Source organism: Marmota flaviventris, chromosome 10, assembly GCF_047511675.1.
Source record: "Marmota flaviventris isolate mMarFla1 chromosome 10, mMarFla1.hap1, whole genome shotgun sequence".
In the NCBI taxonomy this organism is placed as follows: Eukaryota; Metazoa; Chordata; class Mammalia; order Rodentia; family Sciuridae; genus Marmota; species Marmota flaviventris.
This window is the reverse complement of record NC_092507.1, coordinates 99,992,773-100,018,716: the sequence shown is the minus strand read 5'-3', so window position 1 is coordinate 100,018,716 and position 25,944 is coordinate 99,992,773. Positions and strand designations below refer to the sequence as shown.

Below are 25,944 nucleotides of genomic sequence, written 5' to 3'. Positions count from 1 at the left end.
ATTAACAATAGCAAGACTGTGGAACCAACCTAGATGCCCTTCAATAGACAAATGGATAAAAAAAAAAAATGTGGCATTTATACACAATGGAGTATTACTCTGCATTAAAAAATGACAAAATCATAGAATTTGCAGGGAAATGGATGGCATTAGAGCAGATTATGCTAAGTGAAGCTAGCCAATCCCTAAAAAACAAATGCCAAATGTCTTCTTTGATATAAGGAGAGTAACTAAGAACAGAGTAGGGACAAAGAGCATGAGAAGAAGATTAACATTAAACAGGGATGAGAGGTGGGAGGGAAAGGGAGAGAGAAGGGAAATTGCATGGAAATGGAAGGAGACCCTCAGGGTTATACAAAATTTCATACAAGAGGAAGTGAGGGGAAAGGGGAAAATAATACAAGGGGGAGAAATGAATGACAGTAGAGGGGGTAGAGAGAGAAGAGGGGAGGGGAGGGGAGGGGAGGGGGATAGTAGAGGATAGGAAAGGCAGCAGAATACAACAGACACTAGTATGGCAATATGTAAATCAATGGATGTGTAACTGATGTGATTCTGCAATTTGTATACGGGGTAAAAATGGGAGATCATAACCCACTTGAATCAAAGTGTGAAATATGATATATCAAGAACTATGTAATGTTTTGAACAACCAACAATAAAAAAAATTAAAAAAAAAAAGAAATTTTAAAATTTGAAACAGTCTCACTAAGCTGCTTAGGGCCTCACCAACTTAGAGACTGGCTCAAACTTGGTGATCCTCCTGCCTCAGTCTCCAGGATTGCTGGGACTGCAGGTATGCATCACCACACCCGGCTTCTTTACAAATTTCTGAATTTCAAGTATTCTGTTATTACTGCACAAATAGACTAAGACAATGTCTGAAAACTATTGGTTCATACAGTGTCTGAAATGTTGTTTTTGGTGGAAGGGTAAATCCAGTTCATGTTACTCCATCTTGCCTAGAAGCCTTCCTAATAATTTTTGGTTGGCTGTCAATCATTGTAGCTGTTTACCTTGTTGAGAGCTGGATATTTTTGTATCCTTGAGTTTTGTTCTAGTATTGTTTGCTCCTCCAAAAAATGTTTGAAAAGCTCTTTAGTTATAATACTTTGCCTTACTTCAGTGCTTGGCAAATGTTTTAGAACCATATGCTTCAGTTGAGTCCCCTAGCTTTAGTTAGTCTTTATGACCTTAGCATTATACATCTTTGAGAAATTTTACTCTTTTTATAAGCTTTATGGTGTCTCTTACACTTCCCATTTAGTAAGTGTCCTCTGGGGAAAAACCAGCTGCACATCTGAAGTCCCCCAACTCGCCCCTCTATTAGCTCATAATACTGCTAGGAGCTTTATTGTTTACCTCATCAGATACCCTCTGGCTAGGCAAAGGTCAATCCACAGCCCAGGCACATAATCAGCAAATGGCCCCAAAGGATAAAATGACTATTGATCTCAGTTCACTTTGGACAGTGCTACCTTTTCTCCTGAACTTTTAGTTCATCTAGTTTTAGTTGCTACCACAGTTCTCTGCTGCAACTAAAATTAGGAAGCTATGCCTCAGAATTCTCTGAGTTCAGACTAGCTCTTGATCTGGTGGATCTCTGGATTGTCAACTCCTTTTACTTCATCTACAGATATTCTAACTGTAAATCACCCTCCCAGACAATCTAGAGAATGCAGCTCTGCTAACTGAAGGAGAAAAACACTACCTTCAAGTTATCACAAACATTTCCAAACATTGTGTATTTAAAATGTCCTCAGCCTGTCCCAATTCCCTTTCTCTTATTTTCTGAGGCCTTGTTAAGAACAACACCCATGCCACTACTCAGTTCTAATCCCCAACTTGTAATTGTGAACAGAACTAGAACTTTTCAATTGATAACAAAAATCCCTGAAAACAAGAAGATAGAAATGTAGGGTCACAGTTTTGAGTTATCAATATCTGGAAATCAGAATTCCCCCGCCACCCCCATAAGATCCAGGTACACAGGTCTGAAGTAATCTTCACTCTTTCAGGTATGCTTACTTACCTGATCTTCTCATAAACTGTCACTATTAAGGACTTTGGAAGCAGCAGTGAAGGGCAATTAGGTCAAGAATATTTAAGAAGTATGTGAAATCTACTTGGGGTTTTAAAATATATAGCATATGTACCTCAGGCTTCTGACAAAGGAAAACTCAAGACAGGAGCTTCCTTCAGAATGCAACTGAATGCACAAAAAATGCTAACTGGACAGAAAACACGGAGCAGTTCATCTTCAGTGAATTTATCATATTATTCACTCATACCCTGAATAAGACCATCTTATGTGCATATGTGCTGCTGGACGAAGTTACCACAAAGGCCAGAGGGAAAGGGAAAGAGAGATTCAGGATGTCCATGAACCACTTGTCATCGGTCCTTGTCACTGCAGGAGCAGCAGGGCAGGTTTAGAAGGGATATAACAAAAGACCCCAAGCCAAGTAGACCAGAAAAAAGATGCCTTAGAAAGCACATGCCAATGCAAGTTTGGCCTTGATGGAATCATGCCGTCATTTTGTTTCAGTGACTAAGCCATGTTTAGGCATGCTTCCAGAGGTGGTGTCCACATGTCATCTACCACTAACTCTAGTTTACAGGCATTGTCTGGGCCTACTAGAGTTTTGTGGCTAACTATTTTGCTCCATTCCTATTATCACAGTTTTCTTACATGTCCTGTGTCATACCTCTACTCCTTCATTAACTTCCTTGTTCTCAAACTGTGGTCACCCCCACATTGTCATCCTCTTCTCTCCCTTAAGAAAGTTCAACTCAGTTGAATCTTTAAAGGACTAAATAAAGGGGAGCATGGTTGTTTTAGGAGAAGTACAGAAGCCAGCTGTGTTAGAACCCTGTGAAATAAAGGGACAAAACCCAAGAATGATCGTATTACACTCATATCCCCGAATAAGACCATCTTATCTTAAGGACATCTGATCTGCTGTCAGAATGAAGTATATAATCTATTTTCATACAATAAAGTATATAATTTGACAGAGAAAGCCAGCTAGGGGAGTCCAGGATAATGTTCCTCAAACCCTAAATTTTTATTAGAATCATGTGGGGGAGCTTAAAAAATACTTGTCTGGATCACACACCAGAGATTTCCATTTAATTGGGATGGAGGTAGTAGACTGGGGATTAATGTTTACAGAATCTTCAGCAGTGATATGAATGTACACCTGGGAATGACAATCATTGGTTTAAGATCTCAGATAATTTCACAGCATAATAGCTAAATGTGCAGTCAGTTCAGAGAAAATGCTGAAAATCAAATCAGTGACTTAGTCTGCATTCCCACAATTAATGATGGCATTGCCCAGCACAAAAAGAGGAGAAAATGTGGCAGATGGAAGGATATCACTAATGTCCCTGCAGCCATGAATTCTTCCCTTTATCCAAATGTGCCTGCCTAGCAATTTACATTCTTCAGATTCTGAGATTATCAAGGCAGACAGATCTTGACAATATAGTCAGCAATCAGTAAATAACTTCAATATTATTGCTGTGTAATACTTTTATTAAACAGTTTTATGGGGAAAAACCCATATTTCTGTATGAGTTACATATAATTTTCAGGCAATTCAGGGTCCAGTGACAATTACATTTGGAGAAAAGGTTTAAAATCCATACTTGTTTGTATTCCACTCCTTTGTGAAATATTGAAAAGCAGCCTCTGTATCTCAGCATTAAAGGTTACTAAAAGCACCACTTAATGGAGGATCTCACATATTTTATTCCCTTCAAATTACAGTCTTTATCCCTCCTTTATGACAGACACAGAGCTACACTCCTTCCAGATGCTTTAGTGTAATACCAGTCAAAATTCTCTAATTCACCAAAATTCAAACAAGACTCTCATATAGGGGACCCAGTGCAGAGATTAGGACTAATCAATAACAATAAGCTTTGGTTGTCCTAAAACCGCAAGCTGGGTAAGGTGCTCTGTGAAGTGGAATAGAAAATAAGTAAGATCATCAATATCTAACAATATAGATATCCCTTGACCATCTAACTTGATACCTATAAAATCCATACTGTTTAGTATTTCACACCAATTTTACTGCAAAAAGTACTGTGCTATACATGATTCAAGTCAACACCATCTAATGTTGAAAGCAATAACAAAATTATTTTTTACTGAAGCTTATTTACTTCAAAGCACAAGTAAGAAAAACAAATCACACAAGGCCCAAATGAGAATCCTGGAGGGATTCCATTGCTCATAATTGGATTATACTAGTAACGAACTTGGAGGTTTTTTTTTCTTCCTTCCTTTTCTGTTAAAATTTTTAAAAAGATTTGGCTTTTTACTCCAAAAGTTTAGGTTCACTGCAGAAATCAGTTTTTCAATCTCCAGTTGTGATTGCCACTTAAGGAGAGACAAATGCCTAGACCCATAAAGTTTTGAAAGACCCTTATCCCTACCAGGTCCTTCATCCCATGGGTAATTGGAGTCAGCAGCCCCTGGTAGAAGACAGCAAGAACTTGGCTTTAAGGATGAACCAAAATAATGTTTGAATAAGTTAAATAGTGTTCATAAGCCCATGCCCCAAATCACTAAAATGTGAGGATGTAGAAATCTCTGAGAATAGGATATATTTCAAACACACACAAACATAGACTATTGCATATCATTTTTAGTTGAGGTCAAAATTTTAAAAGCCCTATTTCCCCAATAAAAGCAGGGAATTCAATCATTAGTGTTTCTCCTTCATTTACACCCCAGATTACTATAAATCCTGTCTGGAGATATCACTTCTTTCCAAACTTCACTTCATTTTAGCAGCATGCATGGAATACTGGCACTTTTCAAAGGTTTTCTCTCAAATTCTGTAGATTTACAAGGACTAAAAATAACTGGAAAAAAAGTGAGTGAGTCTGGTTTGTCGGATCCTCTCAGAAACATCTTTTGGATGACTCTTTTACACGTTAATTACACAAGCATGTGCTAAAAAAAGTCAGCACTGCAGGGGTGTTGCCTATAGTGGTTAAATCCCATTCAAGTCTGAACTTAAAGCAACCTACTAACTCTGGTGTGGAAGTTCTCCATACCAGTGAAATGACTAACCTATGTATTTTAGGTAACATTTAACTTAAGACTTTGGTAGAGTCCATCTGACAAATAAAATTAAAGCAGCAAATAGGAACAAGAAACAAAGGGAAAATGTTCCACATAACGCTAAGTTTTGTATAATGAGATCCAAGGATATATCACCAGGTTATGTCTGATTATTTTTATTTCTTATAAAAATGGATTATTTTCAGTTACTTCGTCCTTTACTCCTCAACTTAGTCACTCTTCTTTCTTTGCCCCACAATCACAATACCATACTGCTGTTGTTAAGGGTCAGCCACCTTTTAAGAACTATCTTCTTATCCTGCCAACTATGACTTAACAAAATTCCTAGAGGTCAAAAAAAAAAGGTAAAAAATTTATTTTTGCTTTCACTCATTTTCAAATTCTACCACTCTCTTCTAAAGAAAATAATTTATCTCTTTAACTAACCAATATAAAAGGGTGAGTTATCAGGCTCCCTTTCTTCCTCCCTTTTCCCTTTCTAGAATAGTTTCTTGGTGACAGACCAAAATAGGGTATCTCAGGGCCATTTATTAGCAGGCTAGAAAAGAAACTGTGTTGAAGTAGTCACTATCCAATTCCCCCTATACATCCCTTTCCATACCTACTGGTAGTCACCTATTTCACATCTGGCTGGGAAAGAAGAATTTGGGAAACAAAATCTGTACATTTCTACATTTAAATCTGAAGATCACCAACAATAAAACATACTGTCATTAGAGCCAGACCAAACTGACAAGAAGCCTCTGGTCTGAGACACATAGAGGAGATTTCCTTCCCTGTCCCACAATACTGATATACCCATTTGGAGTAAAAAGTTTAATACATGAACACACAGATAATGGCATTTCAGTAGTATTGACAAGAAATGAATATGAGAGAATCCTCCATGTAACAACCAAGATTTTAAATCCTTCTAGGTGGCCCAATTACTTAATGGATATTGGGTAAGAACAAAATTCCAGCACAACTAAAGACTATATAGGTCCTGAGAGTTGGTTAAAATAGGATTTGACCTGGATTTTTATAATGGCACACCACTGACAAAATGGTTTGGACCATAAAAGGTTCTCCACAAAAACCTTTTATTGCAGAAGGTGGCTTTGAAAGGCAAAAGCAGTATCTACTCTCCACAATTAACCACCAATGCACTTAGTAGGTTGCATTCCCTGCTAAACTACAAGCCCACATCTTATTGCCTCATACCTGGGATCAAGGAGGTCTAGATTCCCAAAGATAACTGAATTGTCAGCTTTGCATGGAAAAAACAAGAGGTAGCTAAACTGACCTGTAGGTGCCCTTTCAGTGTGGCTGGGTTCATCTTAGCAGTCAAGGAGTCTCTCAACCATCAAGTATGGCCTCCTTCAAGGTTGAATGTTTGACTTGCATTTATCTGTAAAATGGAAGAGCCAAGATACTTGGAAAAAATGTCTTATCTCTGAACCCCAAGGGTGGATTGAATACTTTTCAGTTCATAAATGGAAATCAGTGACCCCACCTCATTACTAAACACATTTTTAAAAAAGAGGCAGAAAGAAAAAAGTGATCTTCTTACTATTTAGTACAAAGACCCTTCCAGGAATACTTTCTTGCCTCATGGCCTTTACATCTTAACAGCTGAGGGAATCCATATGTGTATCAATGAGTCTGTATGAACTTGTATCAAGAGCAGTACTTGGGATAAAGATGAACATAGGTCTGGCCATATTAACATAAGAGTATAGTCTCCTCTAACTAAAGAAGAAAATCTTAAGGACCATTTATTAAAAGCCTTAAGTTCTCTAATACAGTCTTTTAAGACCAATGAAAAGGAATTTTTTTAATTAAAGAAAAATGCAGGCACATAAAAATCTTTCAAGGATAAAAGTCCTAGAAGTATTCCCTGGTCCATGTCTATCTGCAGAGCTGTCTGCTCTGAGAAAGCATAACTGGAAGCAAGGCCAGGCCAAACAGAAAAACCTATGTGCCATACAGTCAAAGCTGTAGTAGCAAATTAAAAGAAAAAAATAGATCTTCTGCATATGCCTTTCTTATAACATTGAACCCATATTTTCTTTAGTAGAAGTTTAAAAACAAGTGGTAACAAAGTGGCTTGGGCTTCTGGTGGGCTAAAAAGGAGATATTCTGACAACCATCATCAATAACGTGGGTCAGGTCCCACAGAACTTTCCAAAGGGGTCACTTACTGAAAGAATTTTGTGAGGGGTCAGGTATGGGATCTGAAGGAGGCTATTAAAGGAAGAATGTGAAATAAGAGAACAAAGCGTTCTTGTGAGGCATTTGTTATATCAAAAAACACAGACTGTGCCACACACTGTGAAAATACAGAGACCCCATGCAAGAGAAGCTGCCCCTGCGAGGCAGAAGCTATAAGTAGGGCAACAGTCTAGCCCAAGTTCATTTTTTGGACACCAAAGGTAGCAGTGGTAGAATCTTCACCCAACAAGAGTTTGCTGTTCTTTCATTTTAGGGAAAAAAAACTCCCTGTACAGTTATCTCTATAGCTCCCCAAAAGGGGTCCTGGTGAATACCCATAGCTGGGGCTAGGAGGCTTCCAATAACCTTCCCTTCATATGTATATGTTTTCTTCTTAAAATAAATTCCATGAACTCATAAAGCTCTCATCTGCAATCAAATGCGAAAGCAGAGCATCCTACTCAGAAGCTCTGAAACACACATATTGGCCTGAAAGCAAATCAGCCTTCCAGTCTCAGGTAAGACTGGTTCAGTTCAAAGGCAAGGGAGAAGCTTCTCCTGAATCCATGAAGGCAAGACAGGATGGCTTCAGATGGGTTTGTACAGCAGCGTAGTGACATACTTCTTCTTGTAGCGATGGGTTGCACTAAGAACCATCACACTGTCCTGCAGAAAAAGAAGCACACGCAGTTAATTTCTTAGTTGCTGTGGGAGGCAGATGTTCCCAGCCAATAGTACTACACAGCTATTCACTGTCCACAGAGATAATTTGATGTAATAAAGAGGTTGATTTTAGAGTCAGATCAACTTCAGTTCCAAACTGGACTCCTATTGTTACTGTATTTGTAGCCTTGGGTAATCTACTTAAGGTCTCTAAGTCCTTTTTTCCCTCATCATACAGAGAATAACACCTACCATTAAGGTGGTCCAGATGATTACACAATATCTGACACAGTACCCAACACATGAAAGGTGCTAAAGAAACTACTAACTTCCTACTGTTCTTCCTTCCTCATTTCAAATTCTAATACTGAGCTTAAAACTAGCAAAGAAAAAAGAAATACACTGGCATTAATTTCTAGAAGGAAATCTTAAATGCAATGAGAAGGAAAATAATCCTTCTAAAAAAATCATTTCAAAGTCCTAAAGCAGGCCTAATTTCCATTTAATATCAGGGTTGTACTTGGGTTGTAGCTCAGTGGTAAAGCTCTTGACTAGCACATGTGAAGCACTGGTTTGTCCTAAGCACCATATTAAAAAAAAAAAAAAAAAAAGAGAAGCATTAAAAAAAAACACCTCAGTCTTCATTATTTAAAAATAAAAAATCAGGGTTGAACAGAAGAAAATAAATCCTGATATAGAAGAAACTGAGGAATCCTCTTCTTTCTCCTTGAAAAAAATATAGATAACATCCTCCTTAGAAATACATTCAAGAGTAAGAACTACCATTTCCCAGACTATGTTACAACATGTGGATAAACCATAGGAGGAGATGGCAGGCTTGTGACTTCAATTGACAGTCAACAAGCAGTTATAGGAGACAAAATTCAATCAGAACCAAAAAACCCAAGCCAATCCAATTTAGAAACCAATATATCTTCCTACCTTCCCCCCATACTATATTATCCATAATGAATGCATCTTAGGTTAACACACTGACCAAAGTATACTAACATAGCCTAAATATGATAGAAGGCAGGTAAAAATCAACTTCAGTTAGGCATGCCTGTAATACTAGTTCCTCAGGAGGCTGAGGCAAGTTCAAAGTGAGCCTAGGCAACTTAGCAAGATCCTATCTCAAAATTAAAAAAAAAATGCTAGAGTAGAGCTCAGAGGTAGAGTGCTTCCCTCGCATGCACAGGCCCTGGATTCAAGCCCTAGTAAAATACACATGCACATAATCCCAGTAAAGATTTTATAGAAATGAGAAGCAGGTCAAAGAAAGACCTATTTGGTAAACCTGGCATGATGATACAGAGGAAATAACATGGAATTAATATAAGAAGACAGGACCTCAATCCTATCTGTTACTTACTGGCAATTTGACCTTCTCTGAGTCTTAGTTTATCTATAAAACAGGGGTTAAAAATAATACTTATCTTACAAGGTTATTATTATAAATGAAATTCAACAATATATTTTTAAATTTTCTGTATTACCATATAATCTATTCATCTTGGCTCTACCAGTCATTTCCCTAATCTAGCTACACATCTAAGAAATAAAAGCAGCTTGCTGGGAGCAGTGGCACATGGCTATAATCCCAGTGACTTGGGAGGCTGAGGCAGGAGGATTGCAAGTTCAAAGTCAGCCTCAGCAACACAATGAGGACCTAAGCAATTTTGCAAAATCCTGTCTCAAAATAAAAATAATACAAAAATGGCCAGGGATGTGGCTCAGTGGTTAAGAATCCTGGGTTCATTCTCTGGTACAAAAAAAAAAAAAAAAAAAGGCAGTTTAAAGGAAAATCACTGTGGCCAGATCTCAATGCACTTTTTTGAAGACTTTGGAGATGGAGCCACTGAATCTGTATGCTCACAAACTTCTCCAGGTCATTCTGATGATAACCAGCTTATTTTGACAGTCACAAAGCTATATAACTTTATTCTAATAGCCAAACCAGGCATGACAAGACAGAACACAACAGATATTTTCATCCCAGACTCTAAAGCAACAGAGAAAGAAAGGAAGACTCTAGAGCTAGAGGGAACAAGGCAAGTCTGGTCACTTTCTCATTTACCTACTATATAAGAAAGAAGCAAGCATTCGGGTATATACAACAGAGACACCTAAAAGTAGTTCAATTCCACATTTAAAAAACCAGAAAGAAGTCTTACTATAACATTCAAGCATTCTTTGAACTAGAAACTAAACTTATTTTTCTGCAAATGAAATCTTACTGCCATGAACTCAAATAAATAGGTGGTATAAAGATTCTACCCACCCCCACAAAACTGGGAAACAAAAAAGATCATTTAATTACTGGACAATTCAGCTAGCCAGAATGCAGACACAGAAACTGAGATTTAAAACAAAGGATGCATTAGCTAAAAAAAAAAAAAAAAAGAAAAAAAAAAGTTTTTCTTAACCACTGCTGTCACCTTCAGCTAGAAGTAGTTGAGCAAGTAACCACTGCACAGTATATGTTACCCTTATCCTCTCATATAGGAGAGATGTGAAGAAACAAGGACAACACTTACCTTAATAGACAATGCATAGAGATGGTTCAGCATAACATGGTTGGGCTCAGGAAGTAAGGCTGGGTCACACTAAGAGATACCAAAAAAACAAAACAAAAAAAAAAAAAAAGAAAAAGAAAAAGAAAATCATTAGTTGCATGGACAACAAAATAGCTTACTCTTTCTCAGAGCTCTTTGGCACTGTTAAGAACACCTTATCTCCTTTCAATAATGTATCCACTCCGTGCGTATCAATAATACATTCTTATTACAGAAAATCTGGAAAATTCTCAGTTCAGTGCAGAAACCCTAAGCATCAAGATGTGCTATTCTTAATAGAGCTGAAACAAAAATCTTGCCTACAACAACTATGGGAGATTTGCACTAAATGACAAAAATAATTTCAGTGAGAATCAATGAGAATCAATACAGAAGTCAATTATATGCAAATAAAAATTATAACTCTTTTGTATACCCCCAAGTGATAAGTATTCCTTATCTCATGATGGAAATCTCAGAAATTGGTTCTAGAATACAGTGTGGTCCTGATTTTTTCAAGAACAGAGACAACTATAAACTTTCATTTTAGTTCCTGAAGATACAACCCAGCCTTGGTAAAAGGAGTTTATAACGATATTCCTATATATATAATTCATAATCTCAGTATACCTTTATAATAATCCCAATTTCTAGGATTACTGAATTTTGGCCCAATTAATCCTACAGTTCCCCCAAATGCTCCAGCAATATTCTCTGGATACTTACAGAAATATTAGTGTCCTTGTTAAGAATAACTTGGAGTAGGTGAGGAGGAAGGATGGGTGGGGATTTGAATCTCTCTTCAGATCGAAATACATACATTTCTTGACCATAAGGCCCCGGGGGTGAACTGGAAAGGTCTAAAAGATATTTCCACAAATATAAGGCAAAGTAGGAAAATTAGGATAATGCATGAAAAAAATACATGGCCACTAATATTAAATATAGAAGTCATGGATCATAATTTGTAACCCATTGGGTCTACAAGTGTCAAGTAGCACAAGGAAAAAGTTCCCAACACAGAAACATGATTCCATGAAGAGGAGAGGGGTCCTAGGCCTGAGCTCAGAAAAGAGCTACCCCATTTGTCATCTACACAACCTTGGAAAATCCCTTTACCACAATCGTTTTCCTCATCCATAAAAATAAAAATAATCTTTGCCCTATTTCCCAATATTTCCAAGGAAATCAAAAACATAATAAAAAATTTACAAAATTTGGGGGCTAGAGGTATATTGATCAGCGATCGAGTGCTTGCCTTGCATGTATGATGCACTGGGTTCAATCCTCAGAACCACATAAAAATAAATCAATCAGGGCTGGGGATGTGGCTCAAGCGGTAGTGCGCTCGCCTGGCATGCGTGCGGCCGGGTTCGATCCTCAGCACCACATACAAACAAAGATGTTGTGTCCGCCGAAAACTAAAAAATAAATATTAAAATTCTCTCTCTCTCTTAAAAAAAAAAAATAAATCAATCAATCAAAAATAAAGGTATTATGTGCATCTACAATTGAAAAAAAATACTTAAAACATTTACAAATTTTTGATTATATTCAAAAGAATTGCAAAGTATTATTTTTTTAAAAGTCTTTCTTTTTTTTTTTCTTTTTAAAATATTTTTGAGTTGTCAATGGATTTTATTTATTTATTTATTTATATGCGGTGTTGAGGATCCAACCCAGGGCCTCCCACACGCCAGGCAAGTGCTCTACCACCAAGCCACAACTTCAGCCCTATTGTGTTTTTTTTTAAAAAAACTACTTTTCCCCAAGGACTACTAACTTGTAGGGCCTCATAAAACTATAGAATTGTGAACTGATTTATCAAAATAACAAGATAAAGCTGAGTAGTTTAATAAGACAAATGAAGCTCATCTAACCTCTGCTGGGTGATACCACCAAAAGTCAATGGAAAACTTGAAATATTATTAGAGTTTTCAAACATTAGGCTAGAGCCCACTAGTGGGCTATAAAAAATACAATAGCAGCCATGTGCTGTGGCATAAGCCTGTAATCCCAGTGATCCAAAAGGCTGAGGCAGGAGGATCTCAAGTTCAAGGCCAGATGTAACAACTCAGTGAAACCCTGTTTCAAAATAAAAGGGGTTGCCAGGCATGGTGGCACACATCTGTAATCCCAGTGGCTCAGGAAGCTGAGGCAGGAGGATCGTGAGTTCAAAGCCAGCCTCAGCAAAAAAATCAAGGTACTGAGCAACTCACTGAGACCCTGTCTCTAAATAAAATACAAAATAGGACTGGGGATGTTGCTCAGTGGTCATGTGCACCTAAGTTCAATCTCTGGAAACCCCTCCCAAAAAATAAAAAAATAAAAGGGGTTGTGGGTGTGGTTCAGTTGGTAGAGGGTCTCTGAGTTCAATCCTCAGTACCAAAATTAATAACTAAATAAATATTTTTAAAAAACAGAAAAAAAATACATCACATGAAATAAAGGTAAATATTAAACCACATATTATACTTCTGTATGTTTTTGTATTTGTGTACTGGATCGCAATGCAAAATAAATGTCTAACTGTAAATCCTGGTTAAAAAGTTAAAGTATACCAGACTGAGATGTTTTTTGCTATATATAAAGAAGAGGACCTAAATGTTTAAGAAATATGTGTGTATATGTACATATGCACATATATACAGGATTCAGAAGATAGAATTCTGAGAAGACATGGAAATACAAAACAAAATTAAAAGACCACTTTCATGAATGAAATTTAAAAACCACTTTTGGGTTACAAGAAATACATGGCAAGAGAGAGCAAATACTATAAAATTACCTCGACAAGATGTCTCAGAACTTTCCATAGAATCTAGTTTTAAAGCATCAAACACCTCAAAATCAGATTTCTTGACATGGATCAAATTGTTAATCGTACCAAGCTGACTGGTAACCACAGGCTGAAATGATAAGCAGAAAAAAAATTCTTGAATCCCCTTTTCAAATCCCTTTCTTCCATCCAACCTCCTCTTTGTTTCTACTAAGGGTGAAAAATGATCATAATCAGAACCTCCATCTTTTATCGAGAGAGGAATTCTCTAGTATAGGGGAATGGCTACCCATCAATTCAGACAGCAATGACAGTTAAAATGAGGCTACTAAGTCATGGGGACCTTTTTAGATCAAAGACTTACCTCTGATGGATCATGAACCCACTGTCCATCTACAAAAAACTTGTATTGGTGCTCTCCCTCGGGGAGGTCCAGGATGGCAACGAAGTCATTATGGCTATAGAAGAAAACAGAAGGCCAAACAGTCAAGTTCCTTTTAGAAGACAGAATGTTAAAAAACAAGTGGTATTTACGGTATCATACCAATGACCTCTCATATCCCTAAGCCACTGTATCCCTCATGTAAAAAAAATAACGTATAAAATCAGGTCTTTTTTTTCTATATCATCTTGGATATATATTTGCCAACCCTTCCAAAAATTCTGGTTCTTAAATCAATGTTTAGAAAAAAATAGTCAACGATCTCCCAAAATGGTTCACCTTAGTATAACTATTTTGCTCCTGTAGAACAGATCCATCACAAGTATAAAAACCATAACAATGAGGTCTGGAATATAAAAGTACTTAAAATACTTTCCGTATTTTGGTGAGCCATTACTAGAAAACCAATTAATTCACTATTGCTCTGCAAGCACCAAATAATACTACTACAGCAAACTTCACAGTGCATTTTGCTTTAGTGCAGAAGTCAGAGCAACAGATTCAGTCAGTTACAGATTTCCTCCAAGCATAGAAAAGACTTGTGTAAGGACTGGGGTTGTAGCTCAGTGGCAGAGCACTTGCCTAGCATGTGTGAGGCACTGAGTTTGATCTTCAGCAGCACATAAAAATAAAAATAAAAAAATAAAATAAAGGTATTAAGTTCATCTACAACTGGGGGTGGGGTGGGGAAGACTGTGTAACACCATCCTAAAAAATACACCCACCAAAACTGTTACAAATTCCCCTGAGGTAATGATATTCTAAGAGGTAAAGCATATGACTCACAATGAGGTTAAAATACAATGCCATTGGGCTGGGGTTGTAGGTCAGTGGTAAAGCGCTTGCCGTGCACGCAAGAGGCCCTAGGTTCAATCCTCAGAACCACATTAAAAATGAAGAAGAAAAAAAAAGCCTATTGCTAAAAACAAAACAAAACAAAAAACAATGCCATCAATACTAAGTGGTCACAGAAAGGGGCATATTCTAAAGAGAACATCTAGTGAGTGGAGATGGGAAGTCCAGCCTGTTCACTCTTATTAAAAGGGAAATCAGGTCTCTATTCCTGGATCCCTTAGCCTCAATCAAGACACTTATCTTCTTCACCTCTTAATCAGTGGAATCTTGGTGCTCCAGTTGTTGAAGGACCCAGAAATGAAGACCTCCTTGCCTCCTTCAGACCAACGGATAACAGTAGGCCGGGCCTGCTGCGTAGGCTTTACAGAGTCGTCCAAATCTTGCTGCCATGATACAAACTCTTTGTCCCCAGGGAGCTGTAAGAAGGAGTAGGTCATCCCTAGAATAAATTGTGACCCAGGAATTCTTAAAAGATCATTCTCCTTTATTAGGGTAGAGAGGGGTGCTGGGTTTCAGCTATGGAGACATGCCTTAAAATTAGAAACTAAATCAGATTTTTAACAAACCATAGGAAAAGAACTCATCTTGAACCAAAAATAGTCAAATGGCTTATGCTCAAGTGCTGCATGAATCAAGAGTCTAACTTTTGAGTCTGCATATATTACTTACCCTGTCAGAGCCTCAAGATTGCCCTTAAAAAAAGGAAAAGAAACCCTACTCCCCTACTGCCAGTTTAACTCATACACAGGCAATTATGACATGCTTCTGAGTACCTCTTAAGAGAGAAAAAAGAAAACAAAAGATAGCTATATTTTTAAAAATTGTCAGGTATACATTTTTCACAAGTAATTATAAATAGCTCTCAATTATCAGCTGTAATGAAAGTTACAGATACCAAACTTCATAAGTAATTTATAAACTCTATTTTAGCTAATAGGATACACAATGAAGAGACATTAAAAATTTAATATCAAAGGTCTGGGGAAGCAGCTCAATGCCAGAGCATTGCTTAGCCCGTGCAAGGCCCTGGGTTCAAACCCCAGAACCACAGATTAATCAGTTAATTAATAAAAAGAAAACCAGATCATTGATTTTATAAAATGGAGAAATAGTGGGCTGAGGATGTAGCTTAGTGGTAGAGCACTTGGTCTAGCTAGTGAAAGGCAGTACTGCGGGGGAAAAAAAAAAAGTGGCTATGAAATCTTACTTGCTCACCTATGCCAGGTTTAGTCTATTTGAGGTACAGGAATGCAAATTTTGGCACCTCAAACAGCAAAAGATAAAACAGTTTCCTTTAACAAAAACAATTATGTAATCAAATAAGGTTTGCGTGATTCTGAATAACATTAACTCCTTAGTTTTTTGTTTTTCATTACCATCCTTTAGACCAGTAGTTGGCAACTACAGCCAGTAAGCCAAGTGCTTTTATAAGGTTTTTACTGAAAAACAGCTACATTCATTTGTATACCTATTATCTACAACTGTTTTCATGCCACAGTGGCAGAACTGAGCAGTTGTGAAAGACTGAGCTACAAAGACTAAAATATTTACCATGTGGTCCTTTACAGAAAATGTTTGCTAAGCCCTGCCTTAAATTGGCTTAAACTTAAATTGGTAAACAGATAAATAAGATCATACAGTGTTAAGTAAAGATATTACCAAACAAAATAATGTGCATTAAAAAAAAATGACTAGCTTATTTACTTGGGCTTTTTTTTTGGGGGGGGGGCGGTTGGGGGAAATGGAAAAGTCTACTTTTCCATACTTCTCTCACTATTTCTCAAAATTACAATATGAGAAACTAGGCACATAATCTAAAATAAAATCTAAGATCCATGGATATAGCAGACGAGAGGCCCTGGGTTCCAGCCCCCAGACAGCAGAGTAAGTACTTAATTAACTAACAGGAAAAAAAAAAGGTGAAAAAAGAAAACTGAAGGAGCTTTTATATTATTACAAGGAATTAGCTTAAGAGAAAACCTAGTCTCCATATTCTCAAAACAATGCATTTTGTCTGACTGGCTGCATTAGAATTTCAGGAATTTTTGCATATGCCTAAGAATAATCTAAGATTGCAATTCAGATACAGGATCTGGAAATCTATTTTTAAAATCATCCCAGAAAAGACTTTGATTATGTTAAAATAAAGAAAAAAAATCTCACCTTTTGGGGTACATTAAAAATACAGAAATTTGTTATGACATTTGGAATTTGCTTCAAAAAAAAATTGGTGGAGAGACAATAGATTAGGGTATGGTTGATATACATTCATTTGTGCTTTATCAATGTCTAAACTTGGTGAGAGGTACACAGAATTCATTATACTATTTTCCCTACTTTGTAAATGATTCAAATTTTCCATAAAGTATTTAAACAAATCTCAGGTGATTCTAATACACAAATAAGATGAGAACCATTGAATTAGTCTGCTGGGTGGTATCCAATGTAGGCCCCATGGCTACTGTTTCTATCAAGTATTTTACGACTTAGGATTTTTCGTTTAGAATCTGAAAGTCACAAACTACTAATGCTCCAAATTTTGGAGCAAAGCCCTTCCATTTATGACGTGACATTTCTGTGGTAGGAAAGAATGCTGCTGACTACCAGAAAAATTGATTAAAGTAAAACAGCAGAACCACCAGGGAATAAAAGACAAAACAACAACTAAAATTATAATTTGAAGAGGTTTTAGTAAAATATAGAGGCAAAGAAAAGGGTAGGGTAAAAAAAACCTTAGATTTGGATGGGATTAAGAATTATATGAACCATTTTCTTATTTTCCAAATGGCAAGACTGAAGTGAGGGAAAGAATGATCCAGAATAGGCCCCAATTCACACAGAACAACTTGGTTTTTATTCAGGACACCAATGACTTCAGTCATAGCTTGACAAATACTTTGACAAATACAATGTACTTAAATCCTGAGTCATTGATGTAGAAAAGCTGTAAAAATACAATGAGGTCCATCACCTTGGGAAAGCTTTAAAGAAGTAAATACGTATGACTGGGTAGACAGACCAAATGAGGAGGAAAAAGTTCTGAAGTGGAAGAGAAAAGAAAGGAATGGAGAAAAAGCCCCCAAGAAATGCTCCTTTCAGTCACTCTCATTTCTCCTTCTATGATCATGTTCTCAATTGGGATCCAAAAAAATTAAACCCTAGTATCCAAATTTCATGCACTACCACTATGGCAAATAAAACTAAATTCTCTCCAAAGCTTCCACACATACCCCCAATCACCTCAATCCCTCCATTTTTCTATTTCATCCCTGAACAGCCTACCAGAAAGAATTAAAAGTATTTATGCTGACACTTCTAAGTGATTAGAAACATTAGGATGGTAATCACATTGCTGTCAGCTCCATCTGTCTTTTCTGTTAGGGTGAACACAAGTGGCCTCTTCCTGTAAGTCCTTCAACTGAAAGCAAGGTCTTCAGGTGAATGAATTGTTGCTTTTAGGCCAAGGAAATATTTTGAAGGACTATTGCAGATTGGAGCTATCTGGGAATCACTGGCTCTCCCACTGGAGAAGCTGGCCTGAAAGCACATCCTGTCACCACAACTACAAAGTATAGGACAAAAACTGAACAGTCAACTAAATGATGCCCTTTATTGATCTTCAAGACTAGGCACAAATATTCAAGTAAATGAGTGGTGACTGGTCACAACCAGGCCAAAAGGGATAAGGACCCAAAGTACAGAGTTCCTAAAAGAGCAAAAGGGATCCAAACAAACAGAAAATTCCGGGGGAAAAAAAAAAAATCAAGGAAAATGTAAGTTAGGGCCAGCGGTTCAAATAAATTACCCTCACAAGTTTTCCACCAGAGTCTACAACCTATAAATTCTCAGAAGAATCAAGGATGGTGCAGGCGGGGAAGGTGTCTATAGTCCCTGCCTTAAAAATGTGTCTCAAGGCTTAGTTAAAATACCAAGAAAACAAGAACTACACGTCTACCCTATTTTGAGGCGGCACCACAAGAATTTACGACCGAACACCTCTGTCCCCGGGAAATCCCTTAAAAAAAAAAAAATAAATAAAAAAATCCCGTAACTCAGTTCAATGCGATGAAAAGAAGCCGAGGAAACACGGAGCCCGGAAGCCAAGCAGCAGCTGCACGGCTACGGTCGGGGGCCGCGGACAGAAGTACCTTGGAGTCCGGCAGGCTGAAAACGCTGGGGTCGTCTGTGCTCCCGACCATGATCTTGTGCTCCTTGCCCGGGGCATGGCCGCCGCCGCCCTCCGCGCGTGCAGCCTTGGCGCCGTGTCGCTCCCCGGACACCCGGTCGCTGGTGGTGTTTCCCATGGCTGCAGCTCGAATCGGGGGCCACCTGGCGCGAAGAACTACACCTGGCGGGGAACACCCCAGCGGCCGCGTCAGGGGCACACCCGCCCCGCCTCTGCGCCTGGGGACCCGGGAAGGGAATCCCCGCCGCAGGAAACCACGCCCCGTTGTCCCCAACCTCCTGGCCTACAGGGACGCCCGCAAGCCCCCGGGCCTCCCGTCGCCCCAGCTCTGAAAACCCACCCTCGGGACTCCCCCGCAGTCCCGCGCCCACTCCCGCACCCCGATCACCTCCAGCGACGCGCTCCCTCTCCCCTGGACCACGGGCGCGATGGCCGCCTTGAGGACAAGGCCACCAATAAAGTTATTGAAATTGAAGCTGCACCCGGGGTGACGATTTGGGTTTCCTCCTAAAATGGCTACGAGGCCCGCGGCGCCGGGCCGCCCCTGCGCACTCCTGCCGCCCTCCGCTGCGGAGCCCGGGCCCGCCTCTCTAGCCACTGCCGCCGCCTCGATGGTGGGCGCGCGCAGCCTCCAGCGCCGCGCGGGGGCGCCGGGCAGGGACAGCTCCAGCGGCGACGTGGGTGCCTCGGGCTCCGCACTTCCATGGCGAGGAAACAGCTCGGAGGACTCGCGGGGCTCGCTGCCACAGGACTGGTGCTGCTTTCTTTCGGGGCGTCTCACGCGACCTCAGGTGCGCCAAAACATTTTATGAGCCGCGTTTCTCTGAGCGGTGACCGGGAGAGGTGGGTTCCTATAGGGAATAATAAAATAGACTTCATCTCCAGGCTGAGGGAGTAGAGGTCAAGGCTAGAGGCTAAGACTGTGCCAAACCACAGGAAAGAGTAGTCAGCCCAAATTTGGGTCTGGGGAAGAATTCAAGATGCAGTGTCTAGTTGTAGATAGACCTTGTCAAATTAGTGAATGGTTAGAAGAAGAATTCTCTTATAAGCTAAGAAATAACATTTGCAGTGATTAACTCCAGAAGAAATAAAATCCAAGAGAAACGTCCACAACAAAAACACCAGAAGGCACACAAAATGTATAAAAAGGTCACAGACGATTCTAGGGTTGGGAGGGGTCCAGGATTTTATGAAACGGAACTTATTGTTCTCAACAGAAACCTTTATTACTAAATATGTGTCACATATACAGACCAGCAGCATTCATGTATCACCTGGGTGCTTGTTAGAATCTATGCAAAATCCGGGGCCCCATCCCCATGTACAGAACCAGAATCTGCACTTAACAAGTGAGAAAATTGCTGCTTTAACAGCTGATAGAGAGCAGATCCAGATTTGATCCCTTTTCATATTCTGCACACATCTTGTACTGAGTAAGCTTTCAAAAAACATTTGCAGAATGAAGGGTAAAGGAATACTGTTCACTACATTTCTAAGGAGATTAGGCATAGTGATGGGGAATGCAGCCAGGGCTGGGGAACTCCAACTCACACAGGCCAGGGTTTCTGAGTGAGCAGCCCTGTTGTAAAGTCTGTTCTTGTATTATGATTTTGAAAAGTCTACTTAAGTCAGTATACTGCTACCCCATTCTTTGCTCTGTTCCTTATAAACTCATCTTCTTGCTATTGATCAAAAAGAGTTTAAGGGAATAAAGTGCAGTTTTACCACAACCCCTTGCTCACCTCTCCAAATTCTTGACTGTCTGAGCACCTCCTTTGGGTTATCCTTACTTTTCCCCCTTTCACCTTCAATTCCTTTCATCCTTCCTTGTGGGACTCAGAATAATTCTGACTGGTTCTGTTCTCTTAGGGGAAAAAAAGCAGCAAGGTGATTAGCTGACTGAAGAGAAGAGACAAAGTATTTGAGATTTGAGCAGGTAGGAGGTGAGAAATAATCAACTAGAATAGTAGGACAGATAATTGACTAGAAAAATGAAGTGTGAGTGGCAGATTGTACTGAATGTCTAGGTATGGTGGTTATGAGTATAAGACAAGCCAATCCACCATAGTATTATTGTCATCATAATTAGCTGTTACTTGGAGAAGGGCAACAAAGAGTTGAGAGTGCATAACAGGGTGAGAGTATAATGTTGGGCCATGGATTTTAAACCGGTTGGGCTGGGAAATGAAGAGCAGATTGATGGAGGGCCTAGAGGAGTCAAAAATACCAGAGTGAATGAACTGAGTAGGTAAGAGATGATTTGGAGTGTAGAATGTTTGACATTGAAATTTCAGTGCTATTGCAGTTATTCACATTGACTGTCTTAGATATGACCATAGGTGTAGGTAGGTGAGGTGAGATTGATCATAAAACATTCAGAGTAAGGTTATAGAACTGAAAAATGAGATGGTAGAGAATATTAGAGGCCCATCTCAACATTTGTTTCCTCTTCCTTTTCAATAACCTTGGTATAATAACCTTGGTGTGATAAAAGCATAACAACCATATGGTATGGCACATTTCTTAGCTTTCCTGGTAGCAAGATATATGTGATTACATTCTTCCAGCGAGATCTAAGAGGAAATTTTATATGGAACTTACATTAAATCTTAAAGGAAAGGGTATGCCCTTACATTTCTCCTCCCTTCTGTGTAGGATGTTCATAGAATGGCTGGAATCCAGCATGAGGTAGCTGGACCATGAGGTAGCCGAGAATCATAGAGCAGAAAAACAAACTACGGAGCTGTTATATATCAAGTCTGCCTACCTCTGGACTTTTTTATGTGAGAGGGAAATAAACTTCCGTCTTGTTTAAATCATTTTTTTTGGGGGGGGTTTCTTTTATATATAGCCAAACCTAATCCTAACTAATATTTTGTATAGGTGAAAGTATTACCTAGATATTAAAACTGCAGGGGTAGTTATGTATATAGAGAAAGGCACAAAGCTTGATACTAAAATATTTACAGAATGAAGGGGAGTGAATGTGTCTGAAAATAACTACAACCAGGAGAGGAGGTGGCCAATACTTCAGTGGAGTAGGAGGATTTGAGAAAGTAAAGAGAAATAGCAATGAGGAACTCTAGGCAGCTTGAGGATTGAATAAGACATACACCCCACTTTCTTTTTATGTTAAGATGCTGTGTGTGTGTGTGTGTGTGTGTGTGTGGTGCTTGGGATTGAACCCAGGGCCTTGTGCATTCGAGGCAAGCACTCTACCAGCTGAGAGGATCCTGACTTTTTAAAAGAACTATTTGCATAAATAAGTTATAGACAGGCAGGTGTGTTTCAAATCACAATAGAATATTAGATATCATACTGACTCAGATCAGTGGGTCATTCCAGAATATCTTCTGAAAAAACATGTTTGCCCCACAGACATTTCAAAATGTTAAGCATCTTGATCTCCTTAATCATGTTTTCTAAAAGTGTTATTCACTATTTTTTAAAAATACCTTTATTTTATTTATTTATATCTTGTGCTGAGGATCGAGCCCAGTGCTCCACACATGCTAGGCGAGTACTCTGCCACTGAGCCACAACCCCAGCCCCCCCACTATTTACTTTTTTAAAAACTCGGTCATATTTTTATCTCCCATGTTATGTGTATTCATTTAATTAATTAATCTATGGAGGCTTCACTGTGTTCCAGGCACTACACTAGGAACTAAGAACACATAACTGCAAAGAAATCTGCCTCCCAAGAATGTACTAGTTCAAAGAGGAACCATGTGAGAGAACCATTTGTTACCACATAGTTTTGTAAGGATATTCAACAGGTATGATAAAAGCACAAAGGAGCCCAGGTTCATATTGGGGATTAGGAAGCTCTTCACGGAAGAGAAAACAGATGAACTTAATCTTGAAGATGACAGAGGTGTTATTTAGCTGAAGAATTTATTGAAATTACAACAAAATAATATACAGAAGCATAGAAAATTAGGCACTTTGGGAAATTCCAAGTTTATTACTACATTACGGTTAGCCAAAGTAACAAGGCAGGCCCAATATTAAGTAACATTCCCTTACTTATGTACATACTACCCTTAGTATGAATCTTGTTTGAGGGGACTACCGGCTTCATGTTCTCAGATACAAGAAAACTTATCTAAGTGAATTAAAGAAATTGTCTTTTGACTTTATATCACCATTTCTCAGTCAATACAATTACAGCCAATACTTAGCAAAGGAGGTAAAATTTGCTGTAGTAAATTATTATGTTTTATCAAATCAACTTAATTTGTGAGTAATCAGGTAAACACATAGTAATGTAGATGAATGGCATAAACAATGTTGTTCTTCTTCTAAGAAAATTCCTCTAGACTGTAGCTCTAGGTCAAATCCTGAATCAAATTAATACATTTCTTTTTTTTAAAGTAATTTTTAAATTTTGAAATAGTTTTTGATTTAAGAAAGTTTGCAAAAATATTAGAGTTCTTGGATACACCCACCTAGTTTTCCTTACTGTTGACACATTATTATGGTACATTTGTCACAACTCATAAACCAACATTGACAAATTATTATTAACCATAATGCCTACTTTATTTATATCCACCAATTTTTACTTACTATCGTCTCTTCATTCCAGAATACCCCATTATATTTAGATGACAAGTCTCCTTAGGGTTCTCTATACTGTGTTCAAAACTGCCTTGTTTTTGATGACCTTGACAGTTTTGAAGTGGTCAGGCAGTTTTTAGAATATTCCTCAAATTGAGATTGTTAGTACTTTTCTCATGGTTAAACGGGGTATGGTTTTAGGGGGCGAATACCACAGTGGTAAAGTAACCTTCTCATCATATCATATCAAGGGTACATATTTTCAGTATGCCTTATCGCTGTTGATGTTAATCTTGATCACCTTGCTGAAGTGATATTTGTTGAATTTTTCCACTGAAGTCACCTTTCCCCCTTTCCATACTGTAATTTTTGAAAGGAAGTGAATCTATCTATGCAGCCCATTTAAGAAGTAGACAATTATGCTCCATCTCCTTGACAAGAGAGTATTTTTATATAAATTATTTGGAATTCTTGTGTATGGGAGAGTTGTCTGTTCCATCTCATTTATTAATTTATTCAATCATTTACTTATATCACTATGGACTCGTGTATTTTTATGTCTTATGTTCTAATAGTAGGTTATTTATTTTATTGCTCAAATTTGTTCATTATTTGATGGCTTCTGTGTCCCCTTGACATATGCTTATTCAATTTCTGTTGTGAGTACTTCTTTACTCTCTGGCATTACGAGAATGCATTTTTCTTTGGTAACCAGATTTAATATAATTGGAGAATTTTTGTATAAATATATATACACATATGCATGATCTTAACGTAAGAGCAAAATATATAAATAGAATATTAATACATATTTATCAATAACTAAGGCTTTTAATCTTGAGTTGTTTTGAATGCAATATCCTATTCACATCTTACATTCAGCTTGGTTTAGAAATCAAGCAATGATTTTTTGGGGGGTAACCTTACATGTTATACATACAATGAGAGAGTCAAATCAGTTTAAAAATACACACTTTAAAGAGGAAACTGGGGTGTTTTTAGTGATAATTAAGAATTAGGGGATTATTAATTCAATACATTTACATTCTAAAAGAGGCAAGTTTATATTATGAAAGAAGAAAATTTAAAAAGCAAGAGACCTTCAATTTACCTTTTTAAAAATACCTTTATTTTATTTATTTAATTTTATGTGGTGCTGAGAATGTAACCCAGGGCCTCACACATGACAGGAAACCACTGCACTGAGCCACAACCACAGCCTTCAATTTACTTTTGTGTGTGTGTGTGTGTGGTAGGTACCGGGGATTGAACTCAGGGTCACTCAACCACTGAGCCACATCCCCAGACCTCTTTTGTATTTTATTTAGAGGCAGGGTCCCACTGAGTTGCTTACTGCCTTGCTGTTGCTGGTGCTGGCTTTGAACTCGTGATCCTCCTTTCTCAGCCTCCCTAGCTGCTGGATTATAGGCAAGTACCACTGCACCCAGCTTAAATTTACTTTTGAACAAGAGTAATTTGCAGATTAAAAAATAGTAGATCCGGCGCTGTGGCTCAGTGGTAGCGCACTTGCTTGGCATGTGTGAGGCACTGGGTTCCATTCTCAGCATCGTGTGTAAATAAATAAAATAAAGGTCTATCAATAGCTAAAAAAAAAATCTTAAAAAACACTAGATATACTTTCTTTTTAAAAAATTTATATTTATTTTTTAGTTGTAGTTAGACACATTACCTTTATTTTATTTATTTATATGCAGGGCCTCCATGTGCTAGGCTAGCACTCTACTGCTGAGCCACAACCCCAGCCTTATATCTACTTTCACAGATAACAAATACCCTATATCATAGGGATTCCAGAAGGAAAAAGACCTAAGGAATAATACCAACTTTCAGCTCTCTAGTTCTCGAAAAGTAAATGAGGTGAAATGATAGGCAGCTGTCCAAATAGTTATGTGATTAAGAAGTCTAACTCTCAAATATCTAATTTTTTAATGTATTAGTTGGATATGCTTTTACTTGTTCAAATTTATCCTGTAGTTAAGAAATCGGCAGCAATCCAAATTTAAAAACATACTTCACAACAGCTATTTGTGAATAAACACTTGATTGGTACTTCCAATACCTTTCCCCATTGGAGTTCAGTGTGCTTGACATCTGACAATATCTCACGAAACAAGAATAGCAAAACTTCAACAGATGAGAAAACAGAATCAGCGGCAGCACTGGGATGTAAACCCAAGTTCCTGCTTTCTATTTATTTGCTCTGTTTTTCAGAACTACATTGTATGATTTAAGAAAAAGGGGTATTAGAATACTCCTACATTTTAGTCAAAACCTCTTTGAATTCTTATTACTTAGATTTTACTTGAAGGAGTGGAAGAAAGAGTAAGAGGAACGAAACATCACATTTGTAGACTTGACTACAATAGTTGGCAGGTACTTATTTCCTAAACTAAAAATCTGATTAGATCCAATCTGGGAACTAAGAGATCAAAAAAGATAGGACAGCTACTTAAAAAATATCCCAGTTTTCTCAACCAAGTAGAACCCACGGGTAGATGTTAAATTATTAAAACAACCTATGAGCCTAAAAAATTGAAACTAATTTCTTTATTAAGAAAATAAAGCCATGTTGCTTAGGGAAAG

General features: G+C 38.1%; 2 protein-coding genes across 14 annotated transcripts in view; one reads left to right on the top strand and one right to left on the bottom strand.

The window, feature by feature from the left end:
• The window catches only part of Prkab2 (protein kinase AMP-activated non-catalytic subunit beta 2), a 32,084-nt gene extending 12,773 nt beyond the window's left edge, over positions 1-19,311 (bottom strand). Inside the window, exons 1-9 of one of the 6 annotated variants that reach the window (XR_011708898.1) lie at positions 19,166-19,309; positions 18,740-18,939; positions 14,841-15,007; positions 13,659-13,752; positions 13,304-13,424; positions 11,242-11,375; positions 10,498-10,566; positions 6,390-7,963; positions 3,521-5,428 (exon numbers count right to left, since the gene is read on the bottom strand). Coding sequence is in view for 4 of the 6 variants with exons in the window: in XM_071618132.1 (XP_071474233.1) it covers positions 7,886-7,963; positions 10,498-10,566; positions 11,242-11,375; positions 13,304-13,424; positions 13,659-13,752; positions 14,841-15,007; positions 18,740-18,895 (819 nt within the window). In the remaining 2 variants the exon portion in view is untranslated. Of the gene's footprint in view, positions 1-3,520; positions 7,964-9,332; positions 9,366-10,497; positions 10,567-11,241; positions 11,376-13,303; positions 13,425-13,658; positions 13,753-14,840; positions 15,008-18,739; positions 19,035-19,156 lie in introns of those variants that run through there. The other 5 variants (XM_071618134.1, XR_011708897.1, XM_071618132.1 and 2 more) reach the window with 5 other exon arrangements.
• A 95-nt stretch (positions 19,312-19,406) lies between these two features.
• Positions 19,407-25,944, top strand: part of LOC139707272 (uncharacterized) — a 136,828-nt gene continuing 130,290 nt past the window's right edge. For all 8 annotated transcript variants that reach the window (XM_071618127.1, XM_071618124.1, XM_071618128.1 and 5 more), the window contains exon 1: positions 19,407-19,568. The gene's annotated coding sequence lies outside the window, so the exon portion shown is untranslated. The remainder of the gene's footprint in view (positions 19,569-25,944) is intronic.